This window comes from Mirounga angustirostris, unplaced genomic scaffold, assembly GCF_029215605.1.
Source record: "Mirounga angustirostris isolate CCGP_5_RB_7025 unplaced genomic scaffold, mMirAng1.0.hap1 SCAF_10, whole genome shotgun sequence".
Taxonomy (NCBI): Eukaryota; Metazoa; Chordata; class Mammalia; order Carnivora; family Phocidae; genus Mirounga; species Mirounga angustirostris.
This window is the reverse complement of record NW_026991718.1, coordinates 25,955,973-25,977,299: the sequence shown is the minus strand read 5'-3', so window position 1 is coordinate 25,977,299 and position 21,327 is coordinate 25,955,973. Positions and strand designations below refer to the sequence as shown.

Here is a 21,327-nt window from a genome sequence, read left to right as displayed (position 1 = left end):
TATAATAAATGAGAAGTACTACATTCACTCCCTAAGTAGTGTTCTGGTTTCCAGCAAATATCAACCCCATCAGAGTCCTACACCAGTCATCAAACTAGCCTCATCCATAAGAGGTCATCATTTTGTTAAGGTATAATTATAATTGAAGGAAATGTGAGACATGCTCTAGAGTCTATTATTTCAAAAATTAAAATTCAGAAGCTACTTTTCAGATACATGTGTTTGCATTGATATATACATGCATCTATAATTATATCTCATACACACAATAGCAAAAACTCAGGAATTACAGAACTACTAGGCATCAAAGGCATTCCCATGGTGTTGTGCCACAGTGGCAACAACTCTAGTTCTTCCTATAAGCAGTCATTCTTGTTCAAGCCTTCGGATATATAGAAAGTTGGGTAATGAAAATCGGATTAGATCTCTGAAATCCTTTCAGTAGCTCATCACCACACTTAAGAGCAAGTAACTGTAAATACACCCCTTTTCACCTCTGAGCTCCTGCCTTCCTCTCTAGCCTCATCTCCCACCCATATACTATATCCAGTCATACAAAATTTCTTTAGGTTTCCCTGAATATGTGATACTTATTCTCAGTTTGGTATACCAGCCCACTGCCCCACTTTATTTAGCTACTTCCTACTTATTCCATAGGTCTCCAAATCAGGTTTGATTCTTCAGTAATGTCTTACACTTCTAATATGCCATGGACTGTGTAATTAAAATTGTCAAGTTATTGTTAACCCCATTTATCTTATCTTAGAAAAAGGACCCAATTTTCTTGCTATGCTCCCATGAACGTTCAATAAACATCTGTTAAATGTTTAAATCAGGCATGCTCTTGTGACCAGGCCAGCTCTCCCCTATCTAAATATAATCACAAATTTCTAACATACAAATTAGGTAATACCCAGGTAAATGATCTGCCTTTTCAGTTTCTTAAGAGTATCTTTCTGTTTCCTCTTATAAGAAGGTTTCCAGCATGGTTGGGAGAGAGTCAGCTCACTCATATAATCTCCTTCACTCTTCAAATTTTGAGATCAAAATCAGTTGGGAAAGAATAATCTCTATCAGGTTATTCCCAGCTTGAGAGTAAACTTCTTTTCAGTACTGGGACAAAACACTCTCATTTCTCTCATCCATAAAAGGAAGATAAAAAATGTAATATACACAGAAGAAATAATTTCAATGAAAATCATTATATGTAACCACAATCATAATCTAGAGACCTTTTTTGCAGAGTACACAGCAAATCTATTTTTTATTTAAGATAATGAAATGGTTAAACATATTGAAAAAATTTCATTTGAAGGGAAAAAAATTGCATTCCCTTTGTGTATGCTTGCTTTAAAAAAAGTAACAAATGAGAAGTTAACAAGAGGAAAAAAAGAGAGGCAATAAAGTATAAAAACATAATTAGTAAATAAGTACTTGCTCTTACTTTACTTAAAAAAAAAAAAACTATACTAAAAAGAGGTACTTTATTCACCCTTACATTTCTTACTGAGAGCAGAGACAAAAATAATGTAAAAATTTTCTGAGCTGAGATACACCTATGTGTTATCTTTAAAGCCACATCTCCAAACCCTGATAATGCAACAGAACAGATCCTAAAAGTGACCAATGAACAAAACATATTTGCCTTGACCATTATCTTCTCAAGAGTATCCTGGGTTTTTTTAAAAAAATACGTTGGGCTGGGATAGGCAGGTGGGGGGATAGGAAGTTTTATACTTTCAAACGGTGTTAAAATTGAGCTTAGTTGATTTCTGTGGGTATAAAATCTATAAGGAAACTGGACTATGTTGCTCACTTTATTAGAGTTCTATTATAATGAAAATATGAATATGAAAATATGAATACACTTTATTAGAGTTCTATTATAATGAAAATATGAATATGAAATACATCTTAAGTCCTGACAGGTTGGAAGAGAATAGATTTTATCCCCGCTCTGTGTGAAGTAGAAAATGAATTCTCAATGTACCAAACCTGAAAAGGCAAGTAGGGATATTATAACATGTATGTCTTCCTGGTATTTTTCTTTTCTTTTTTTTTAAGATTTTATTTATTTATTTGACAGAGAGAGAGACAGCAAGAGAGGGAGCACAAGCAGGGGGAGTGGGAGTGGGAGAAGCAGGCTTCCTGCTGAGCAGAGAGCCTGCTGTGGGGCTCGATCCCAGGACCCTGTGATTATGACCTGAGCCGAAGGCAGACGCTTAACGACTGAGCCACCCAGGCGCCCCTGCCGGTTTTTTTCTAACAGATGCTGTAAAATATAATAGGTATCATGAACAACCCTAACTAAGGAGAATATTCATCAAATCCTAATGTAAAACTCACTAGCATTGTTTCTTCATCACCACAACAGTTATTAAAAACAGTTACTGTACAGAGTCACCCATCAAGATAAAATAATATAAATAAAATGAACTCTGAACAGTCATCATGATCTTTACATGTATGTTTCATTGGTACAAAATTTAGAGGTGTGAAGTGCCATTTTTCTTATTGAAGAAGGAAAGAATTTGAAGAATAATTTTTTTCCAGTAGAAGTAGAAAAACAAAAAGCTCCAAAATGAAATTCAGTTATCCTCTAACTGAAATTATATTTTTATAGTGAATCATCAACATATTTTATACATAAGTCAAGCTCACTTTTATTTTTTTAAAAGATTTTATTTATTTATTTGATAGAGAGGCAAGAGCAGGAACACAAGCAGGGGGAGTGGGAGAGGGAGAAGCAGGCTTCCCGCGGAGCAGGGAGCCCGATGCGAGGCTCGATCCCAGGACCCAGGGATCATGACCTGAGCCAAAGGCAGATGCTTAACGACTGAGCCACCCAGGCGCCCCTCAAATTTACTTTTAAAAAATTATACTATGTATGTTATAGAAACAGGAAATATATTAACTTAAGAAAAGCAACAAAAAAAAGTGCTTTAAGTATACAAATACCATATGCTGCAATAAGCATCCTCCATAATTACCTTAGAATTCAACACACTATAACTCCATTTTTGGAGGATCCAATAGAAATTATAGCTTAAGGAAATATGTAATATAAACAGTTCTTATTTTAATGGTCTTATTTTCACATTTATACCACCATAAATTTGTGATATTATTTTTAATGAAAGTGGTAATTACGACTACATTCCAAATCTTCACACAATTTTTTCATCTAAGAAATAAAATTACTCCTGGGAAAAAACACTCAAGGTTTCAAAAATTTTCAATTTTGTTATATTGCAACTAGTACAATACACCTCAAAACACAGAAAGATGAGGTACAGAAACACAGGGCAAGATTCCCCTAAAAATATACAAGGGAATTTCAAAGCACTGTATATTTTATATTAATTGCTTTGTCAAGAACTATATGTTTATTGTACAATAAGGAACAGAGATGGCCAGGGTAGAGATGGGATGTTCAATTAGACATTCCTCAATGAGACATTAGCTCAATTAGAAAATTAGACCTTCAGTTCAATTTTGATAGGACACTATTATTAGGTATGCTGGCTGCCTATATTACCAGTTAGATTTTTGCCACAATGAAGGATGGGACCATACATAATGTTCTCTTCTCTACAACATAAACAATCTAACCATCAAAAATTAAATACCTTTACATTTTCCTTCCCTGGTAAAAGAGTAGTGTGAACCTACAGCTTTTCATGTTTCTACCAACTGGCTCTTCTTTAATCTCTTATCCAATTTATAATTCTTAACTGCCTGGCAGTGAGCCACCGGCTTTTTTAGTGATAGTGAGCAATAAACTAAGAGAGTCAGGATTATCGCAGCAGCTGATGCCTCCCTGAAAAAAATTATTCAGTGACCAATTCTCTGCCATCATTTGATGTATACTGTTTCTCAAATTTTAGTATCTTAAAAAAATAAGTGAGAATAGGTAGAAAAAATATATTGTAAAGATGGTAAAGAACATTAATTGACTCAAAAGACCACTGATGAAAGAATAAATTTCCACTGGCAGTATAAATGCCTTAAAAATCAGAATTTACATAAAACAGATAACCACTGAACAGATTCTGCTAAGAGAAAGAAAAAGGTTTACTACGTTTCTTAAAGAGTTTTTGTTAACATCTGGATCTAATGAAGTATAAACTTAAGCCAAAAACTAATTAAACACTTAAATTTACCAAGAAGATAAATACTTTGTTATAACTACAATAAATAAATATTGAATCCTCTCATTTCTAAAAAGGATTACAGCATATGTAATAGCGTGTATCACAATAAAACAGAAGTAATCCATAAACCTAACAATTCTATTTCTATGAATCTACTGTGTGATTTCTACAAGTCTCAGAAGATGCATGAATGAGGTTATAAACTGAAAATAACCCAAATGGTCCACTAAGAGCATCTACATACAATGAGTAATTGGAAGTATTAAGAACACTATCTGCCAATATGTATTTACTAGCACTAAAAGGTGTCTTTGGACCCAATACTGACTAAAACTAGCATCTGTCTGTTTAACAGGTACAACTGAACAGAATTTAAGATAAACTCCATATCTATAGCTGTAAGACTACACAAGGAGAAGTCTGGTAAGTCAATGTGAATAAATGTTTCTGAGTGTAGGATATGGTGGATACTTTTTCTTTGTAGTTTTAGGTCTTGCTTGTATGCATGTGTGTTTAATTAACATATGTCATTTAAAAAACCCACAGAGCTATTTAAAAAAGACAGTTAGATGCACAATGAAGAGAAATGAACCAAGTATACTACCTTAAACGGTTGGTGTAAGTATCAACACAGGTCTTCATTTTGGCTAATAATGTACCAACAGAAGTTTGACATTCTGACTGTTCTTCTTCCTCTTCACCATTCTCTGTAGAAAGAGGCAACAGTAGGGGCACCATGGATGTACAGGAAGCAATGGCCCGGAGCAATTCCAGCAGAGCTCGATAGAGTGGCACATGTCTCGCCATGTCAAGAACTGTAAGAAGGGAAAGCATAAAATGAGAACATGTGCAATATAAAAGTCAGTCCACAACTACGTAACTTCTACTCAGATCTTTTTCTATTAAAGATTTATTTTATTTTGAGAGAGAGAGAGCGTGCACATGCAAGCAGGGGGAAGGGGCAGAGGGAGAATCTCGAACAGACGCCCCACTGAATGTGGAACTTGACATGCGGCTCGATCTCATGACCCTGAGATCATGACCTGACCTGAAATCAAGTCAGACACTTAACTGAGTGAGCCACCCAGGTGCCCTGTTTCTACTCAGATCTTTTTTTAAGATTTATTTATTTGAGAGAAAAAGAGAGAATGAGTGAGTGAGCAGGGGGAGAGGGAGAGAATCCTCAAGCAAACTCCCCACTGAGTGAGAGCCCGACGCGGGTCTCAATCCCAGAGATCATGTCCCCAGCTGAAACCAAGAGTCAGATGCTCAAATGACTGAGCCACCCAGGCACCCCTCTACTCAGATCTTAAGATTAACTGATTACTGGGGTTGCCTGGGTGGCTCAGTCGTTAAGTGTCTGCCTTCGGCTCAGGTCATGATCCCAGGGTCCTGGGATCGAGCCCCGCGTCGGGCTCCTTGCTCCGTAGGAGGCCTGCTACTCCCTCTCCCACTCCCCCTGATTGTGTTCCCTCTCTCGCTGTGTCTCTCCTCTAATAAATAAAAAAATAAAAATAAAAAAATCTTAAAAAAAAAAGATTAACTGATTACTTGGTAAATAAACTAATGCAAATGTTTATGAAGCACCACTGTTCAATGTATAATAGGCACTTCAAGGGGACAAAAATGAATAAGGCAAATAGTTGGGGAGAGGAAGAAACTTAATTAACTAGTTATTTTACACATAAAAATGACTAAATAGCCCACATAACTTACAGGGAAAATTCATGAGTAATGAAGTGGAATTTTATTTTCAAAATTAAATTGAAATGACAGAACCATGGTAGCTTAGGTAAAATAAAATATGATCACCGTTTATCAAAGGTATATAATTCAATAGATCAACTTGCTAGAAAAAAGTTAATTATACTAACTTAATTATTAGTTCAAATGAAATGTTTTCTTAAAACTACATGCATCTGAGAATGAATTCCCTACTTTAAGAACATATACTACTTCTAAGGCTTCTATAAGTTGTTTTGTTCAAGGTTTTGTGGGTTTTTTACAACTGAAATTTGCTTTTGTGAATCATGTAAGATAAACAGCTAACAACTTTTTTCTTTCTTTTGTTTTAGCTCTAAGCCCAGCATGGGGTTTGAACTCATGACTCTGAGATCAAGAATCACATGCTCTATCGACTGAGCAAGCCAGGTGCCCCTAATGACTTTTTTCTAATACCAGTTATTGAATAAAGTTATTCCATAAATATTTACTGAAAACATGCTACTGGACAGGATGAGAATACAGCAGTGAAGAAAAGAGAAGGACAAATGAGTAAAAATTTTTTTCAGATGCTAATAGGTACTCCGACTGCTACACAAAAGATTGAAAAGGGGAAGGAGAACTGGGGGAGTACCTACTGGAGGCAGGAACTGCTTCACTGCCCACAGACCTATGCTGGGATTAGAGTATGGGGGGATGAGGCACAGCATTCTTGAACTCTATGTGGCAACTGATTAAAACTTACTAAAATTAGTTGTGATAGTTTGACAAACAGGAAAGGCTGTTTAACGTAATGGAGGAGTAGGGGTTATTTTCACACCTTCCAACAGTGATACAGAGGACAGGGGTAGGAAAGTATGACTGCTCAATTTTGCTGTATTTGAAATTTTACCCTCCATCTTAATCATATATAAAATTTTCATACATACTTGGTTATGTTTAAGGCCTCTTTTCCAACCCATGACCTAATATTCCCACTTACTATAATTTTATAGTATAACATAGTACACTCCACTTTTCAAGAAAATACAAGTTAAACCCCAAAGTTACTAATCAACAGGCATAAAACCTGACATTAATACTTGTGAGGATATGAGAAAGCCACATATAAACAGGTAGATATGAAACTTGATAACCAATTTGGCATTATTTAATGCCCATATTCTATGACTGAGCAATATCACTTGTTACTATACACCTATAAAACACAATATAATACTGTTTTTAGGGGCACCTGGCTGGCTCAGTCGATACAGCATGCGACTCTTTTTTTTTAAAAGATTTTTATTTTTGAGCATGTGATTCAATCTCAGGGTCGGAGTTCAAGCCCCATGTTGGGCATGGAGCCTACTTAAAAAAAGATAAAATAAAAAAAAATACTGTTTTTAATACTGGAAGTTGGAAGCACCCGAAGGGCAATAAATTAAAGGGTTAAATACACAACAACATTCAAATGATTCTATCCTATGTAGCATTTAAAAAGAATATAGATCTCCTACACCTATATCTTGAGTGAAATAGTTTGCAAAATAATACATAAAGATGACATTTATGTAAAGAGACTCAAATGTATTTTTTATGATTGGGGACCTACGTAGGAATACTTAGAGGAAAAGATGAATTTCTAAACATTAATGTTATATACATGAGTAACATCTTACACTGATTATCTTGACAAATCATAAAACATCCCTGATAAATAAAGGTCTACTTTTAAATTTTAATTTTTTAAAAAAGTAAGCTATACACGCAACGTGGGGCTCGGACTCACAGCCCAGAGATCAAGAGTTGCATATTCTACCAATTAAGCCAGCCAGGCGCCCCAAGGCTACAGTCTATTTTGACCATTTCTTTCCTACTCGACTCCTTCACCAGGCACATCACTTTGGTATATATACGCCTAATCCTTTTTCTAGACAATTTTTATTTCTGTGTGCGTGTAACTCCGGGGAGAAGGAATTATGGCCCCACTGTGTGTATGAGAAACGAAGATTTAGTAAATTGTACAAGCAGCTAAATAGAATATAGCAAGACCAACACTGACACTGAGGTATATCTAACTCTAGAGCTTTTTTGTTACATCATGATGCCTCCTGAGTTGTCCAATATAGTAATCACTGGTCACACAGCTATTTAAATTTAATTAAAATATAAAAGAATGAAAAATTCTGTTCCTTGGGCGCCTGGGTGGCTCAGATGGTTAAGCGTCTGCCTTCGGCTCAGGTCATGATCTCAGGGTCCTGGGATGGAGTCCCGAGTCGGGCTCCCTGCTCCTTGGGAGCCTGCTTCTCCCTCTGCCTTTCTCGCTCTGTCTCTCATGAATAAAAAAAAAAAAATCTTTAAAAAAAAAAAAATTCTGTTCCTTGATTGTACTAGCTACATTTCAGGGGGTCAACAGTCACGAGTCCATTCTGGACAGCACAGATACAGAATGTTTCCATCACACCAAAAGTTCTCCAGGATAATGCCATCTTCAAAATCCAAATTCCTTACATTCTGTTTACATATACAAACCATGAAAAATAAGTGGGTATATGGGCTCTACCCAGAGAGATGGGTCTTTCTCTGGGAGTTGTAGGTATCGCACAGAGTTAAAGAAACAATCTCTAGACTATATTCAAAACAGCATGAATACTTTGCTTCAGGTTTATTTTAAAACCAGTGATTATATATACATGTATTGGATATACTTGTATAGTTAGATATAGAATACTGAGAATATTAATCATAAACTAGTAATTGCATTTTCATGTAAAGAGAAGGACTAAGGTTGGGGGGGCAACATTAGGGTGAATTACTTTTTATCATATGTCAGTTTGAACTTTTTTTTTTTTTAAAGATTTTATTTATTTGACAGAGAGACACAGCGAGAGAGGGAACACAAGCAGAGGGAGTGGGAGAGGGAGAAGCAGGCTTCCCGCTGAGCAGGGAGCCCGATGCGGGGCTCGATCCCAGGACCCTGGGATCATGACCTGAGCCGAAGGCAGACGCTTAACAACTGAGCCACCCAGGTGCCCCTGAACTTTTTTTAAGATTTATTTATTTGAAGGGCTCCTGGGTGACTCAGTCAGTTAAGTGTCTGCCTTTGGGTCAGGTCATGATCCCGGAGTCCTGGGATCAAGCCCCACATCCGGCTCCCTACTCAGCTGGAAGTCTGTTTTTCCCCCGGCCCCCCCTCCCTGCTCATGCTCGCTTGCTCGCTCTCTCAAATGAATCAATAAAATCTTTGTTTTCTAATGTTGTTTTATTATTTTTTAGAGGCGGAGGGCAGGAGAGAGAGAGAGACTCTTAAGCAGGCTCCATGCCCAGCGCAACCCTGAGATCATGACCTGAGCTGAAATCAAGAGTCGGACACTTAACTGACTGAGCGCCTCCCAGGTCCCCTGTCTCCCAAAGTTATTAAGTAATGTATACTTATAGAGTTTCCTCAGGATTTGGTGTTTTTCCCAACATTCTTTTGAACAGAATTCTATGAATGCAATTTATGCTCCATATTACATTATTACTTCCATATAATCCACCTTCCACTGCTCTGCAAGATTCTACTGTTTGAAAAATTAAGCCTAATACAACAAAGCATGCCTTTTTATAATATAAGTAATTAATAACATATAGTCTCACATTAGAGAAGCAGTAAAATAAATTATATGCTAAATCACATCATATTAAAGTGACTCCAAACATTGAAGTGACAGGAGCTTATTATATACACACAAAAACTGTCTTACTAAGGGTTTCATAACAAGACATTCTGCCAGGATAATCAATAAGATTAAAAATAAAAACCAATTTTGTCCTCAGAAACAAAATATTTGAGGCAACACTGTGTGTGTGTATCGTTTTTTTTAAAGATTTTATTTATTTGACACAGAGAGAGAGAGCACACAAGCAAGGGAACAGCAGAGGGAGCTGCAGAGGGAGAGGGAGAAGCAGGCTCCCCCCTGAGCAGAGAGCCTGATGTGGCGCTCCATCCCAGGACCCTGGGATCACAACCTGAGCCCAAGGCAGATGTTTAACCGACTGAGCCACCAGGGTGCCCGGAGGCAACACTGTGTTTTTATTAAAAGACAATAACCCTGTTAAATTAAACCTAAGATGTTCTGATATATAAATAATTTGACCCAAAGAATATGAAGAAATAATTTGACAAAGGAAATTTTAAAGAAAATGAAAAAACACATCTCCAAATGGCGTTAACATTAGCTTCTCACTATTTTTAAGAATAAAGGTACAGGGGCGCCTGGGTGACTCAGTCGTTGAGCGGCTGCCTCCTGCTCGGCGGGAGGCCTGTTTCTCCCTCTCCCACTCCTCCTGCTTGTGTTCCCTCTCTCACTGTGTCTCTGTCAAATAAATAAATAAAATCTTAAAAAAACTAACTCTAGAAGTAATCTCCCTCTAAAGGTGGCTTCATGTAAAATTTATATAAATTTAGATATAAATCTAAATGTGATATTAATTAGGACTAGTAATTAGTGGTACTTAATTGGTATTACTATAAAACTTTTAATAATGCCTTTTATTATAGGTAACTAACACCAAAGCACTAAAATTTGTTTCCTAAGCACCCAGAAAATGACTTAGATAAGAATTGAAAAGTCAGGACTTCTAGTCTAATACTATTTTCCTGCTGCTTCTGCTTTACAAAAAATAAATTTATACATTAAGGGAATAATCATGATGCTTTAAAAACAAAGAAAACCGGGCACTTCTAAACAGAACACTACTGTCTCAAAGGTAAAGAGTGATTATGATAACAGTAATAGCAGATAACACTGGGAGCCTGGCAGGAACAGTTCTAAGCATTTGACATATATTAATTTACTCAATTCTGACAATTCCATGAAGTAAATATTATCTTCATTTTCCACATGAGTAAAGTGAAGCACAGAAAGGATGAAGAACTTGCTCAAGGCTGCATAATCAGTGAAGTGGAAAGGACAGGATGCACAAGCAGGTGATCCAGCTCTGAAGTCTAGACCCTTAAGCACTAAAATATAATGCCACTCAACGGTCACAATTTCAGAGAAAAGCACTAGCATGATTTACTAACACAGAGAGAAAAAGTACTTTATGCATGGGGAAAAGTTTAATATGGCCTAAAATTCATCATAACAGTTTCCTTAAAGCACACTAAAAAAATGCTAGTTGCCTTTAAGCTTTAATACTGTATTATTCATAACCTTAAAATTTTTTTCAACATATTTTTAAACACGGTCTCAAATTTAGCTTTCTACTGCATTCACATGGTAAAATGAAAAACTGAGCTCTTTATTTTAATTCTCAGGGGTTTTTTTCTTCTTTTTTCTTTTTTAGATTTTATTTTTAAGTAAACTATACCCAATGTGGAGCTTGAACTCACAACCCCAACACCAAGAGTTGCACACTCCACCAACTGAGCCAGCCAGGGGCTCCAAATGTCAGGATTTTCTAACTGTCACTTTGTTACAAAAAAACTCAAGGAAAATTATGAAATCATTTCCAGATGAATTATTTATAAGTTTTAGAATCTATTAAGGCATAAATTACAATCAATAAATGAATTGATTTCAAATGTGCCTTTAATGACTTCTGACAATAAACATTCCTGTGTAATCACTGCCCAAATGAAGATAAAGAATATTTCCATCATCCCAAACACTTCTTACGCCTCTTTCCTCCTATTGCCAGCTTCATGCAACCACTCCCATGCTCTCGCTGTAGAAAGCAGAAAAATAGAAGAGAAAACCATCACCACCAAATCAGTTCTTTAAAAAGAAATAGAAAATCTGAATAGCCCCTTAGCAGTTAAAGAAACTGAATTAATTAGAAACCTTTTCATTAAAAAGCTCCAGATGGCTTTACAGGTAAATTTTATCAAACACTTAGAAAAAATCCATATATTATTAATCTTATATGATCTCCTTCAGAAAATAAAGGAAGTGGAAACAACTCATTTTTGAGGATAAAATTAACCAGATACCAATTTGAGACAAATACACCACAAGAAAAAAGAAACTATGAATCAATACCTCTCACAAGCACGGGGGTGGGGGGGGGACAGATAATAAGTCACAACCAAGTGGGATTTTCTTTCCAGGAATGCATGGTTTACTTAACATTTGAAAAGTCAAGGTAATGCACCATATTAACAGACAAAAAAAGAAAAGCCATTATGAGCAGCTTAGCAGATCTAAATAAAGCATTTAACAAAACTCAAAACTCATTTATGATAAAACTCTAACCAAACTAGGAATAGAAGAAAACCACCCAACCTGATAAAGAGCTTCTAAAATATCCTTACTCAATCATCACATCTAATGGTGAAAGAATGAACACTTTTCTCCCAGTGACAATTTCTATAGTATGTAGACAGTACAAGATAAGAAAAGGCATACAAATTGGAAAGAAAGAAATAAAACTGTCTCTAGTGTACATGGCATGATTACCTATACAGATATCCTAAGGAATCTAGTGGAGCTAATACATGAGTTTCACAAGGTAGGGGGATATCAGGTAAATAAACAAAAATCAACTGTATTTTTATATATGAACAGTAGGAAAATGAAATTTTAAACAAAACAGTACCATTTACCAATCCATAAAACGTGGAATTAGGATAAATCTGACATAAATTCAAGGGTACAAAAATGGTACTGAGAGGCATTAAAGGAAATCTGGTAACAGAAAGATATACAATGTTCATAGATCAGAAGACTCAATATTGTTAAGAAGTCAGTTTTCTCCAACTGATGTAAAGATTGAATATAATTACAATCAAATTCCCAATTTGCCAATAGGCTTTTTTGTTGGGGGTAGAAACTAACAAGATGACTTTAATATGTATATGGAAATGTAAACACCCTAGAGAATCAAAACAGTTACAGCTGAATTTTAATGCCATAGATTACAAATTTTACAATTAATGCATCTAAAAAGTAAGTAAACTCTTAACAGATATTAACTGACCAAATGCTTGCCTTTTCAAACTGCTTGGCAGGACAAAGTAACAAGAAAAAGAAACAAACAAAAATCTACAATGATACTTTGACTAATGAAATCCCTAAAGGCAGAAATCCTCTGGTAAGAACAAAACAAAAGTACTTCATAAATCATGCAAAGCCTGTTTGGCTCAATAGCTGTGACTGGCAAAAACATTTCTACATAAAATTTCTATTCGTTCCAGCCTACATAAAAGCAGTAAGGGCTTAGCTAATAAACTCTGATGTCCCAACACTAGCCTTGTCTCTTCTCTCCATTTTGGCAGAAATGGCTAAGCTGTTTAAGTTCCAAATATCTCCATACTTTTATCTTCTATCACCAACCTAGATACCTGTTCATACTTCTAGCTATACACATACAATTATTAGATGCTACTATTTGGGGGTGCCTAGGTGGCTCAGTCGTTAAGCGTCTGCCTTCACCCAGGTCATGATCCCAGGATCCTGGGATGAAGCCCTGAGGCGCACATCGGGCTCCCTGCTCAGCAGGAAGTCTGCTTCTCCCTCTCCCACTCCGCCGCTTGTATTCCCTCTCTCCGTGTCTCTCTCTGTCAAATAAATAAATGAAATCTTAAAAAAAAAATAAAAAATTTAAAAAAATAAATAAATGCTACTGTTTGTTATTTCTGGAGGGTGGTACATGAGGTAATCTATTTTTACTTTCTCCTTTGTGTTTTTAGGCATTGCTTAAGTTACTCACGGCATGCACAAAATGATGTCTTAGATTTGCCTTAAAATAACCTACTATGTGTATATATGTGTGTGTTTGGAAAGAATAAAGATATAAATAGAAAGCAGAGCCAAGTGTTAATCACTGATGAAGCTGAGTGATGGAGCTCATAGAGGTTCATTATGCTACAATCACTAGTTTTACAGATTTCAAACTTTTCTATGATAAAAGATTGTATTAAATTGTCATAGAAAAGGCAAGAAGTCTGAGAAATGTTCCAGATTAAAGGAAATGAAAGAGGAACATATGTAACACGTGATCCTAGATTAAATGTTGGACAAAAAGCAATTTTTTCTTTGCTATAGAGGACATGATTGAGAAAACAGATGAAATATGAATGATATCTGTGAATGAGATGATTAGATGGCTGTATTAGATCAATGTTAATTTTCTATATTCTGATTACTGTAATGTGGTTATGTAGTAGATTGCCTTTGTCTTTTAGGAAATAAATTCTAAAACTCTTAGGGGTAACAAAGCTATAATGTCTGCAACATATGTCTCACAATTGGTACAGAAATGTGCATGTATGTGTAAAATTTATGTACGTTTGTATGCATGTATGGATAGATAAAAGGAAGGAAGGAAATTGGTATCAAACTTTTATGAAGGTATCAAACATTACTGACTAACATCTATAGAGGACAAGTTAAAATCTGGCAAAATAACAAACTGACACACAATTTCAATCACCAGTTCTAGTAACTCTAAAAATTAATCCTAAAGATAAAATTATCAAGGTCACCAAAATTAGTCACCACAGCATTCTTTAGAACAGCAATCAATTTGTGCTTATCAGTATGGAGATGACTTAATTACTAAATATCAGTTGTGTGCTCATAAAAATGAAGATGAGCTTTATGACTCACTGGAGCAAATTCCAGAGCATGTAAGGGGGTGGGGAGGGCGGGAGCAAGAAGGAAGGAATAGAAATGTACTTGTATGGTATATGGCCATTTGGGTAAAATATAACATGAAACAATAAAAAAGATAAGGAGATGTAGTCATATTTACTTGTTACACATATTATGTATACACACACAGGATCTCTATAAACATGTAAGAAATTAGCAATAATTTTTTTTTAAAGATTTTATTTATTTATTTGAGAGAGAGAGAATGAGAGAGAGCACATGAGAGTGGGGAGGGTCAGAGGGAGAAGCAGACTCCCCGCCGAGCAGGGAGCCTGATGCGGGACTCGATCCCGGGACTCCAGGATCATGACCTGAGCCGAAGGCAGTCGCCTAACCGACTGAGCCACCCAGGTGCCCAGAAATTAGCAATAATTTTTTTATTTTATTTTATTATTTTTTTTAAAGATTTTATTTATTTATTTGACAGAGAGAGACACAGCGAGAGAGGGAACACAAGCAGGGGGAGGGGGAGAGGGAGAAGCAGGCTCCCCGCAGAGCAGGGAGCCCGATGCGGGACTCAATCCCGGGACTCCAGGATCATGACCTGAGCCGAAGGCAGTCGCCTAACCGACTGAGCCACCCAGGCGCCCAGAAATTAGCAATAATTTTATCTAGGGAGTTCAACTGGCTGGCTATAGCAGGAAGACAACTTATACAGCCTCTTTCAACTTGGGATCAGCAAAAGAATGAAGCTTCAGAAAAACCCTCCCTCTTCCATTAAAAGTATGAATAGCTTCCATTTCTACATTTAAATACCTGAAACATTAGAATTTATATTGATATAAATGTAGCCAGTTATCCCAAAATTTCCATTTGTACTATTTTATAAACTCATTTAATGAAGTACTGCACAATGTTTTCTTTTTCTTTTTTTTAAAATTTTTTATTTATTTATTTTTGAGAGAGAGAGAATGACAGAGAGAGAGAAGGAGAAGGGTGAGAGTCAGAGGGAGAAGCAGACTCCCTGCTAAGCAGGGAGCCCGATGCGGGACTTGATTCCGGGACTTCAGGATCATGACCTGAGCCGAAGGCAGTCGTTTAACCAACTGAGCCACCCAGGCACCCCTGTTTTATTTTTCCCAACCTGCTTCCTGTAACATACAAAGAGAAACAGAACAAAGCACAAATCATCCCAATAAAAACCGCAGTAAGTTATTTTGTGGATATCAACCAACTGATTCTAAAATTTACACAGAAAGGCAAAATACACAGAACAGCCAAGACAAGAAAAAGTCAAAGGACTGCTACAACCAGAATTTAAGACTTACTATAAAGTTACAGTATCAAGATAATATAGTATTGGCAAAAGAATAGACAAATAGATCAATGGAACAAAAATTGTAACAAAAGGGCACCTGGGTGGCTCAGATGGTTAAGTGTCTGCCTTCAGCTCAGGTCATGATCCCAGGGTCCTGGGATCGAGTCCCACATCGGGCTCCCTGCTCCTTGGGAGCCTGCTTCTCCCTCTGCCTCTCTCTCTGTCTCTCATGAATAAATAAATAAATAAAATCTTAAAAAAAAAAATTGTAACAAAAATCTGTGCATGGGCGCCTGGGTGGCTCAGTTGGTTAAGCGACTTGCCTTCAGCTGAGGTCGTGATCCTGGAGTCCCTGGATCAAGTCCCACATCAGGCTCCCTGCTCGGCGCGGAGTCTGCTTCTCCCTCTGACCCTTCCCCCTCTCATGCTCTATCTCATTCTCTCTCTCTCAAATAAATAAATAAATAAATAAAATCTTAAAAAAAAAAAAATCCGTGCATGAAGGTTTACAGCAGTTTTATTCGTAACTGCCAAAACCCAGAAACAACCAAGATGCCGTTCAAAAGGTGAATGTGTAAGTAAACTGTTGAATATCCAAGCTATCAAGCCATAAAATGACATGGAGGAACCTCAAATACATACTGCTTAGTGAAAAAACTACTTAGTGAAAGAAGCCAATTTGAAAAGGTTATATACTGTATGATTCCAACTATATGACATTCTGGAAAAGGAAAAACTGTAGCCTGTAAAAAGATCAGTGGTTACTAGAGGTTTCAGGAGGGTGAGAGGGAGGTTGGATGAATAGGCAGAGCACAGGGAGTTTCTTAGGGCAGTGACTCTATTTTGTGTGATACTATAATGGTGGAATGCATGACACTATGCATTTGTCAAAACCCACAGAACTGTACAAAACAGAGTGAAACTATATGTAAACTACTGTCTTTAGTTAAAAATAATATATCACTATTATTTTATCAATTGTAACACTAATGCAAGATATAAGTAACGGGATACTAGGAGCAGAAGAGAGAGGGAGTATGTGGGAACTCTGTAAACCTACAACTGCTTTAAAAAAATAAAGTATATTAAATAACTAAACTACATTCAATTATAGTATTTTAGATAAAATTATACAAGAATATAACTAATCCAAGACACACTGATTTTCAAAAAGTAATTAAATGGTTATAAGTTATCAAGAACAACAGGAAAAATTTAAATCTGTATATATGGGGGAAAAAAAAGAACAACAGGAAAAAGCACAAAATGAAAACTATCTGTCCATTATAAAAATAATGCTGAGGACAGCCTGGCAAGCTAAAACTTAATAAAGAGGAGTTGGGGAAAAGATATGACAAGTTTGCAAGCACTGTATGATTGACAGTTGAAATTTTTTTTAATATAAAAATAAATGGGCATAGAGAAACTCTTTTAAGTGAATGAAACATGGTATTTCCTTTTATTCAAATGGCATTTATTTCATTCAATTAAGTTAGTAGTAGGAAGGGACAACTGGGAATCTTAAATTACGAAACTAAAATATATTCTCTTCATAAAAGGAATGGAAGCAAAAGCTACGGAGACAGGGCAATAAACAATGGACAACGAGATTGAGAATAGCCCGAACAATGTGAGACATAAAACTCCCGGGTCTGATTTATAAAGAACTTTAAATAAATTCATTACTGTATCATTTCTTAAGCATTTTGCACTTAAAATGTCAAGGTTTTGTCATGTAAGCATTTTTCCTGATAACAACTAGTTGCATAAACAAGTGCGTTCTTTTTAAAGTCAAATTCTAAGAGATATTAACGCGTCTGTGAAGCAACTTATGTCTGGAACCTGCAACATGGTTACCAATCTAATTTTGCATTATTTGTGTTTTATTTTTATTTTCTTAAAAGATTTTATTTATTTATTTGTCAGAGAGAGAGAGCGTGCGCACAAGCAGGGGGAGCGGCGGGCAGAGGGAGAAGCAGGTTCCCCGCGGAGCAAGGAGCCTGATGCGGGGCTTGATCCCAGGACTCTGGGATCATGACCTGAGCGGAAGGCAGATGCTTAACCGACTGAGCCACCCAGGCATCCCTGTGTTTTATTTTTTTTTAAAGATTTATTTCTGAATATAGCCAGAGAGAATTTGGAAAACTAAGGAGAAGCTAATTTATGTTCTCTTTTTTAGTTATGTACTTTTAAACTAACATGGCTGGGCGTTCAGTGAACAAAAGGAGTCAATAAATGCAACAAACAAAGAAAACCTGCCTGTTAAAATACAAAACAGAGCAATTGTTTCAATCTTGAATTTTCTAATCCTCTTTTTGCCCTGAAGAGCTGTATCAGAAAACCCTTAGGTGTCTTTATACTTTGCTTCTGTCTACATGCACACTTCACTGTTACTACAGAATTAAATCTGACTAGCTAACAAAGAAAGAGCAAGGGGGCACAACACTGTTATGCAATGCTATATCTGCAAGGGTAGCTTACAGCTCCTTCTTTTTTCAGGAAGTACCAAGTGCACGTTCAGTGTTACTGCTTACTACTATGCAAGCAAAGTCACTACCATCCTGATGCTCCAATGTTCCCTGGTTGCTGAATTATGCAATACCTGAAAAATACCTTGGAATTTTCAACAACTAAGGATACAGACGTGTGATAATACTATAATTATTCCCAGAAGAGAAAATTACTAATTTAAAAGTAGCAACTAGCGGCACCTGGGTGGTTCAGTCGGTTAAGCGTCTGCCTTCGGCTCAGGTCATGATCCCAGGGTCCTGGGATCGAGCCCCGCATGGGGCTTTCTGCTCAGTGGGAAGTCTGCTTCTCGCTCTCCCTCTGCCCCTCATGCTGACACGCTCTCTCTCCCTCAAATAAATAAAATCTTAAAAAGAAAAAATTAGTAACTAGTACTAGATACAAGAATAAAATTCTTTTTCTGTATTTGAAATTATTATTTCTACAGAGAAAATGATATTCAAATAACTCAAAAGAAACAGGAGTTTTAAGATTCATCAGAGAGAAAATTCATAAGAAATAATCATAAACGTTTGCATTTTTTTCATGAAGCACCATTCAGCATGTATAAAAATAATTCTAAGACAAAAATGGAACACATTTACCATTTGGCTCATTACTGGCAGAAGCTATCAATTTATATGGAATAGTTACAGTGAAATATACCATGGATTACTAATGGAGAAAACCCATCCCTCTGGATGAATTGAAAACATTTGCCATCTTCAATATGAAGCCTGTCCAAGTTTTCTTCACTTCTTTTTCTGAGTACAAACAGAAGCTCTCCACAAAAAGATCCATTCATCATTATTGTAGACTAAGCAGGATATCTGATAACACTTTATTCCTGATGCAAAGTAGGGTAAGGAACCCATCTCTTTTAATTATTTTAAAACCCTGACATTTAGTAACTTCATTATTTAGGCTAAAATGTGATGATTATACATTCATATCAGACAAAGTGACAGCAATTCGCATTAAATATGTCAGCTTATATATACATAAAAAACTTGAAAATAAATTTATAGCTACTCAATATAGAATAATATATAAATGGGGTGCCTGGGTGGCTCAGTTGGTTAAGCATCTGCCTTCGGCTCAGGTCAGGCACTCTGCTCCGCGGGAAGCCTGCTTCTCCCCTCTCCCACTCCCCTGCTTGTGTTCCCTCTCTTGTTGTCTCTCTGTCAAATAAATAAATAAAACCTTAAAAAAAAAAAAGAATAATATATAAATGGTAGAAGCTAATGTTTGCCTTTTCATTAATTTTCTATTATTCTGTTGAACTGTTGAATTGATAAAAGATCTGAAGTTCTACTAAAATAACTCATTTTCTATCATTTTCCATCCATGTTAACAGACTAAAATAGAAATGCATATTGAAACAAATATAATAAATTTATTTACTATTTCTCTACATGTTCAAAGGTACCTTTCCTAGAGATCTGTTTCACAATTTTCTTTTTTTTCTAGACCAAGAAAATGGGTACTTCTGTCATTACTATAGCAGAAGATGTTAAGAAGCAAGAAAAGAAGAAAAAGAAGAGTCTATCTTGGCCATATTAGGCATTATTGGGACAGCACTTCATCTCTTGCTAATTGTTTTTATGTCTATACCACACTCTGATGGTCTTTTTCATGGAGCTGCATTCAGGACAAAATTCAGCTCTCATGACAATGATTTCTAAGCACATCCTTTAAAAAGTACATTTCCTGAAGATTATGACACACATTCCAGGGTAAGTGCCTTGCTCTAAGTGCAGCAATAAAGATGGATAACAAAGATTTACTGCCAGAAAACATACAAGATTTGGTAATATAAACAAGACACAAGGGATGCCTGGCTGGCTCAGTTGGTAGAGCATGCGACTCTTGATGAATTCGAGCCCCAAACTGGGTGTAGAGACTACTTAAAAATAAAATCTTTAAAAAAACAAAACAGGGGTGCCTGGGTGGCTCAGATGGTTGAGCGTCTGCCTTCAGCTCAGGTCATGATTCCAGGGTCCTGGGATCGAGCCCCACATCAGGATCCTGGCTCAGCAGGGAGCCTGCTTCTCCCTCTCCCTCTCTCCCTGCTCGTACTCTCTATCTCTGTCTCAGATGAATAAATAAAATCTTTAAAAAAAAATAAAATAAAAAACCAAACAAGACACAAAAGCCAAAATGCCACAGACATTATTCTAAATGCACATATTGAATATGTATTATTTACAATTAAATTGTATTTAAATATATGTTTCCTTTAAGCCAACTAACAATCTACCTAATATAGGCTAGGGAAATTTAGTTAGGAGAAAAAGATTACCAAAATGTACAGGAAAATATTTAGTCAGCATTAATAAACACTGAATATTTTCAAAATGACATCTTCTTTTGGATTTATATTTAATATCCCAAGAGAAATGCCTGCTTTATAATGATTTTTTGGTGTGCAACTGTAACTGTAAGAGTACATAGAATATAAACACTACATGAAAAAAGCATCCTGTTTTTTCCTGATGAATCATCTTCATGTGTTGACTTTCTCTACTGAATTTCAGTAATAAAAAACAAAAACAAAATACAAGCTCATCTAAAGTGTAAAAATCTCAACTCAATCTAATAAAATATTGTTTACAGAATTTAAGTGAACTGAAAACTAATGTGAAAACTAAATAAATTCATTATTCAAATATTTAATTTTCAATTAAGGAATTTATCCACTTACTTTGCCTAACTTGAAACATAAAATCATTCTGTATTTCATGGAAATATCACATGGAAACAAAGCAATCAGAGATCCTCAAATTATTTCTCTGTAAATTATAAATCCTTTCAAGTATTTAAATACTAAAATTTAACCCCAATTATTTACAATTAATAAACCTACAAAGTAATGTGGTTAATGTGCATATCTTAAAAGATAATCACATAACAAATACATGATTGGTAAACTAATTTATTTAAAAGATAGTTCAATTTTTTAGTACTGATCTGATAAACTGTATTTCCTCCACTACGTGATCAAGTTGTAGAAATTATAATTGAACAAAATACAGTTTTAAAAAAAGGCTGAAATAAACATCGG

General features: G+C 35.9%; 1 protein-coding gene across 11 annotated transcripts in view; it reads right to left on the bottom strand.

Annotated features, from left to right (window-relative positions):
• Window positions 1-21,327, bottom strand: part of BIRC6 (baculoviral IAP repeat containing 6) — a 227,694-nt gene that overhangs the window by 33,086 nt on the left and 173,281 nt on the right. For all 11 annotated transcript variants that reach the window (XR_006792448.3, XM_064572077.1, XM_045884369.3 and 8 more), the window contains one exon: window positions 4,759-4,969. Coding sequence is in view for 10 of the 11 variants with exons in the window: in XM_064572077.1 (XP_064428147.1) it covers window positions 4,759-4,969 (211 nt within the window). In the remaining variant the exon portion in view is untranslated. The remainder of the gene's footprint in view (window positions 1-4,758; window positions 4,970-21,327) is intronic.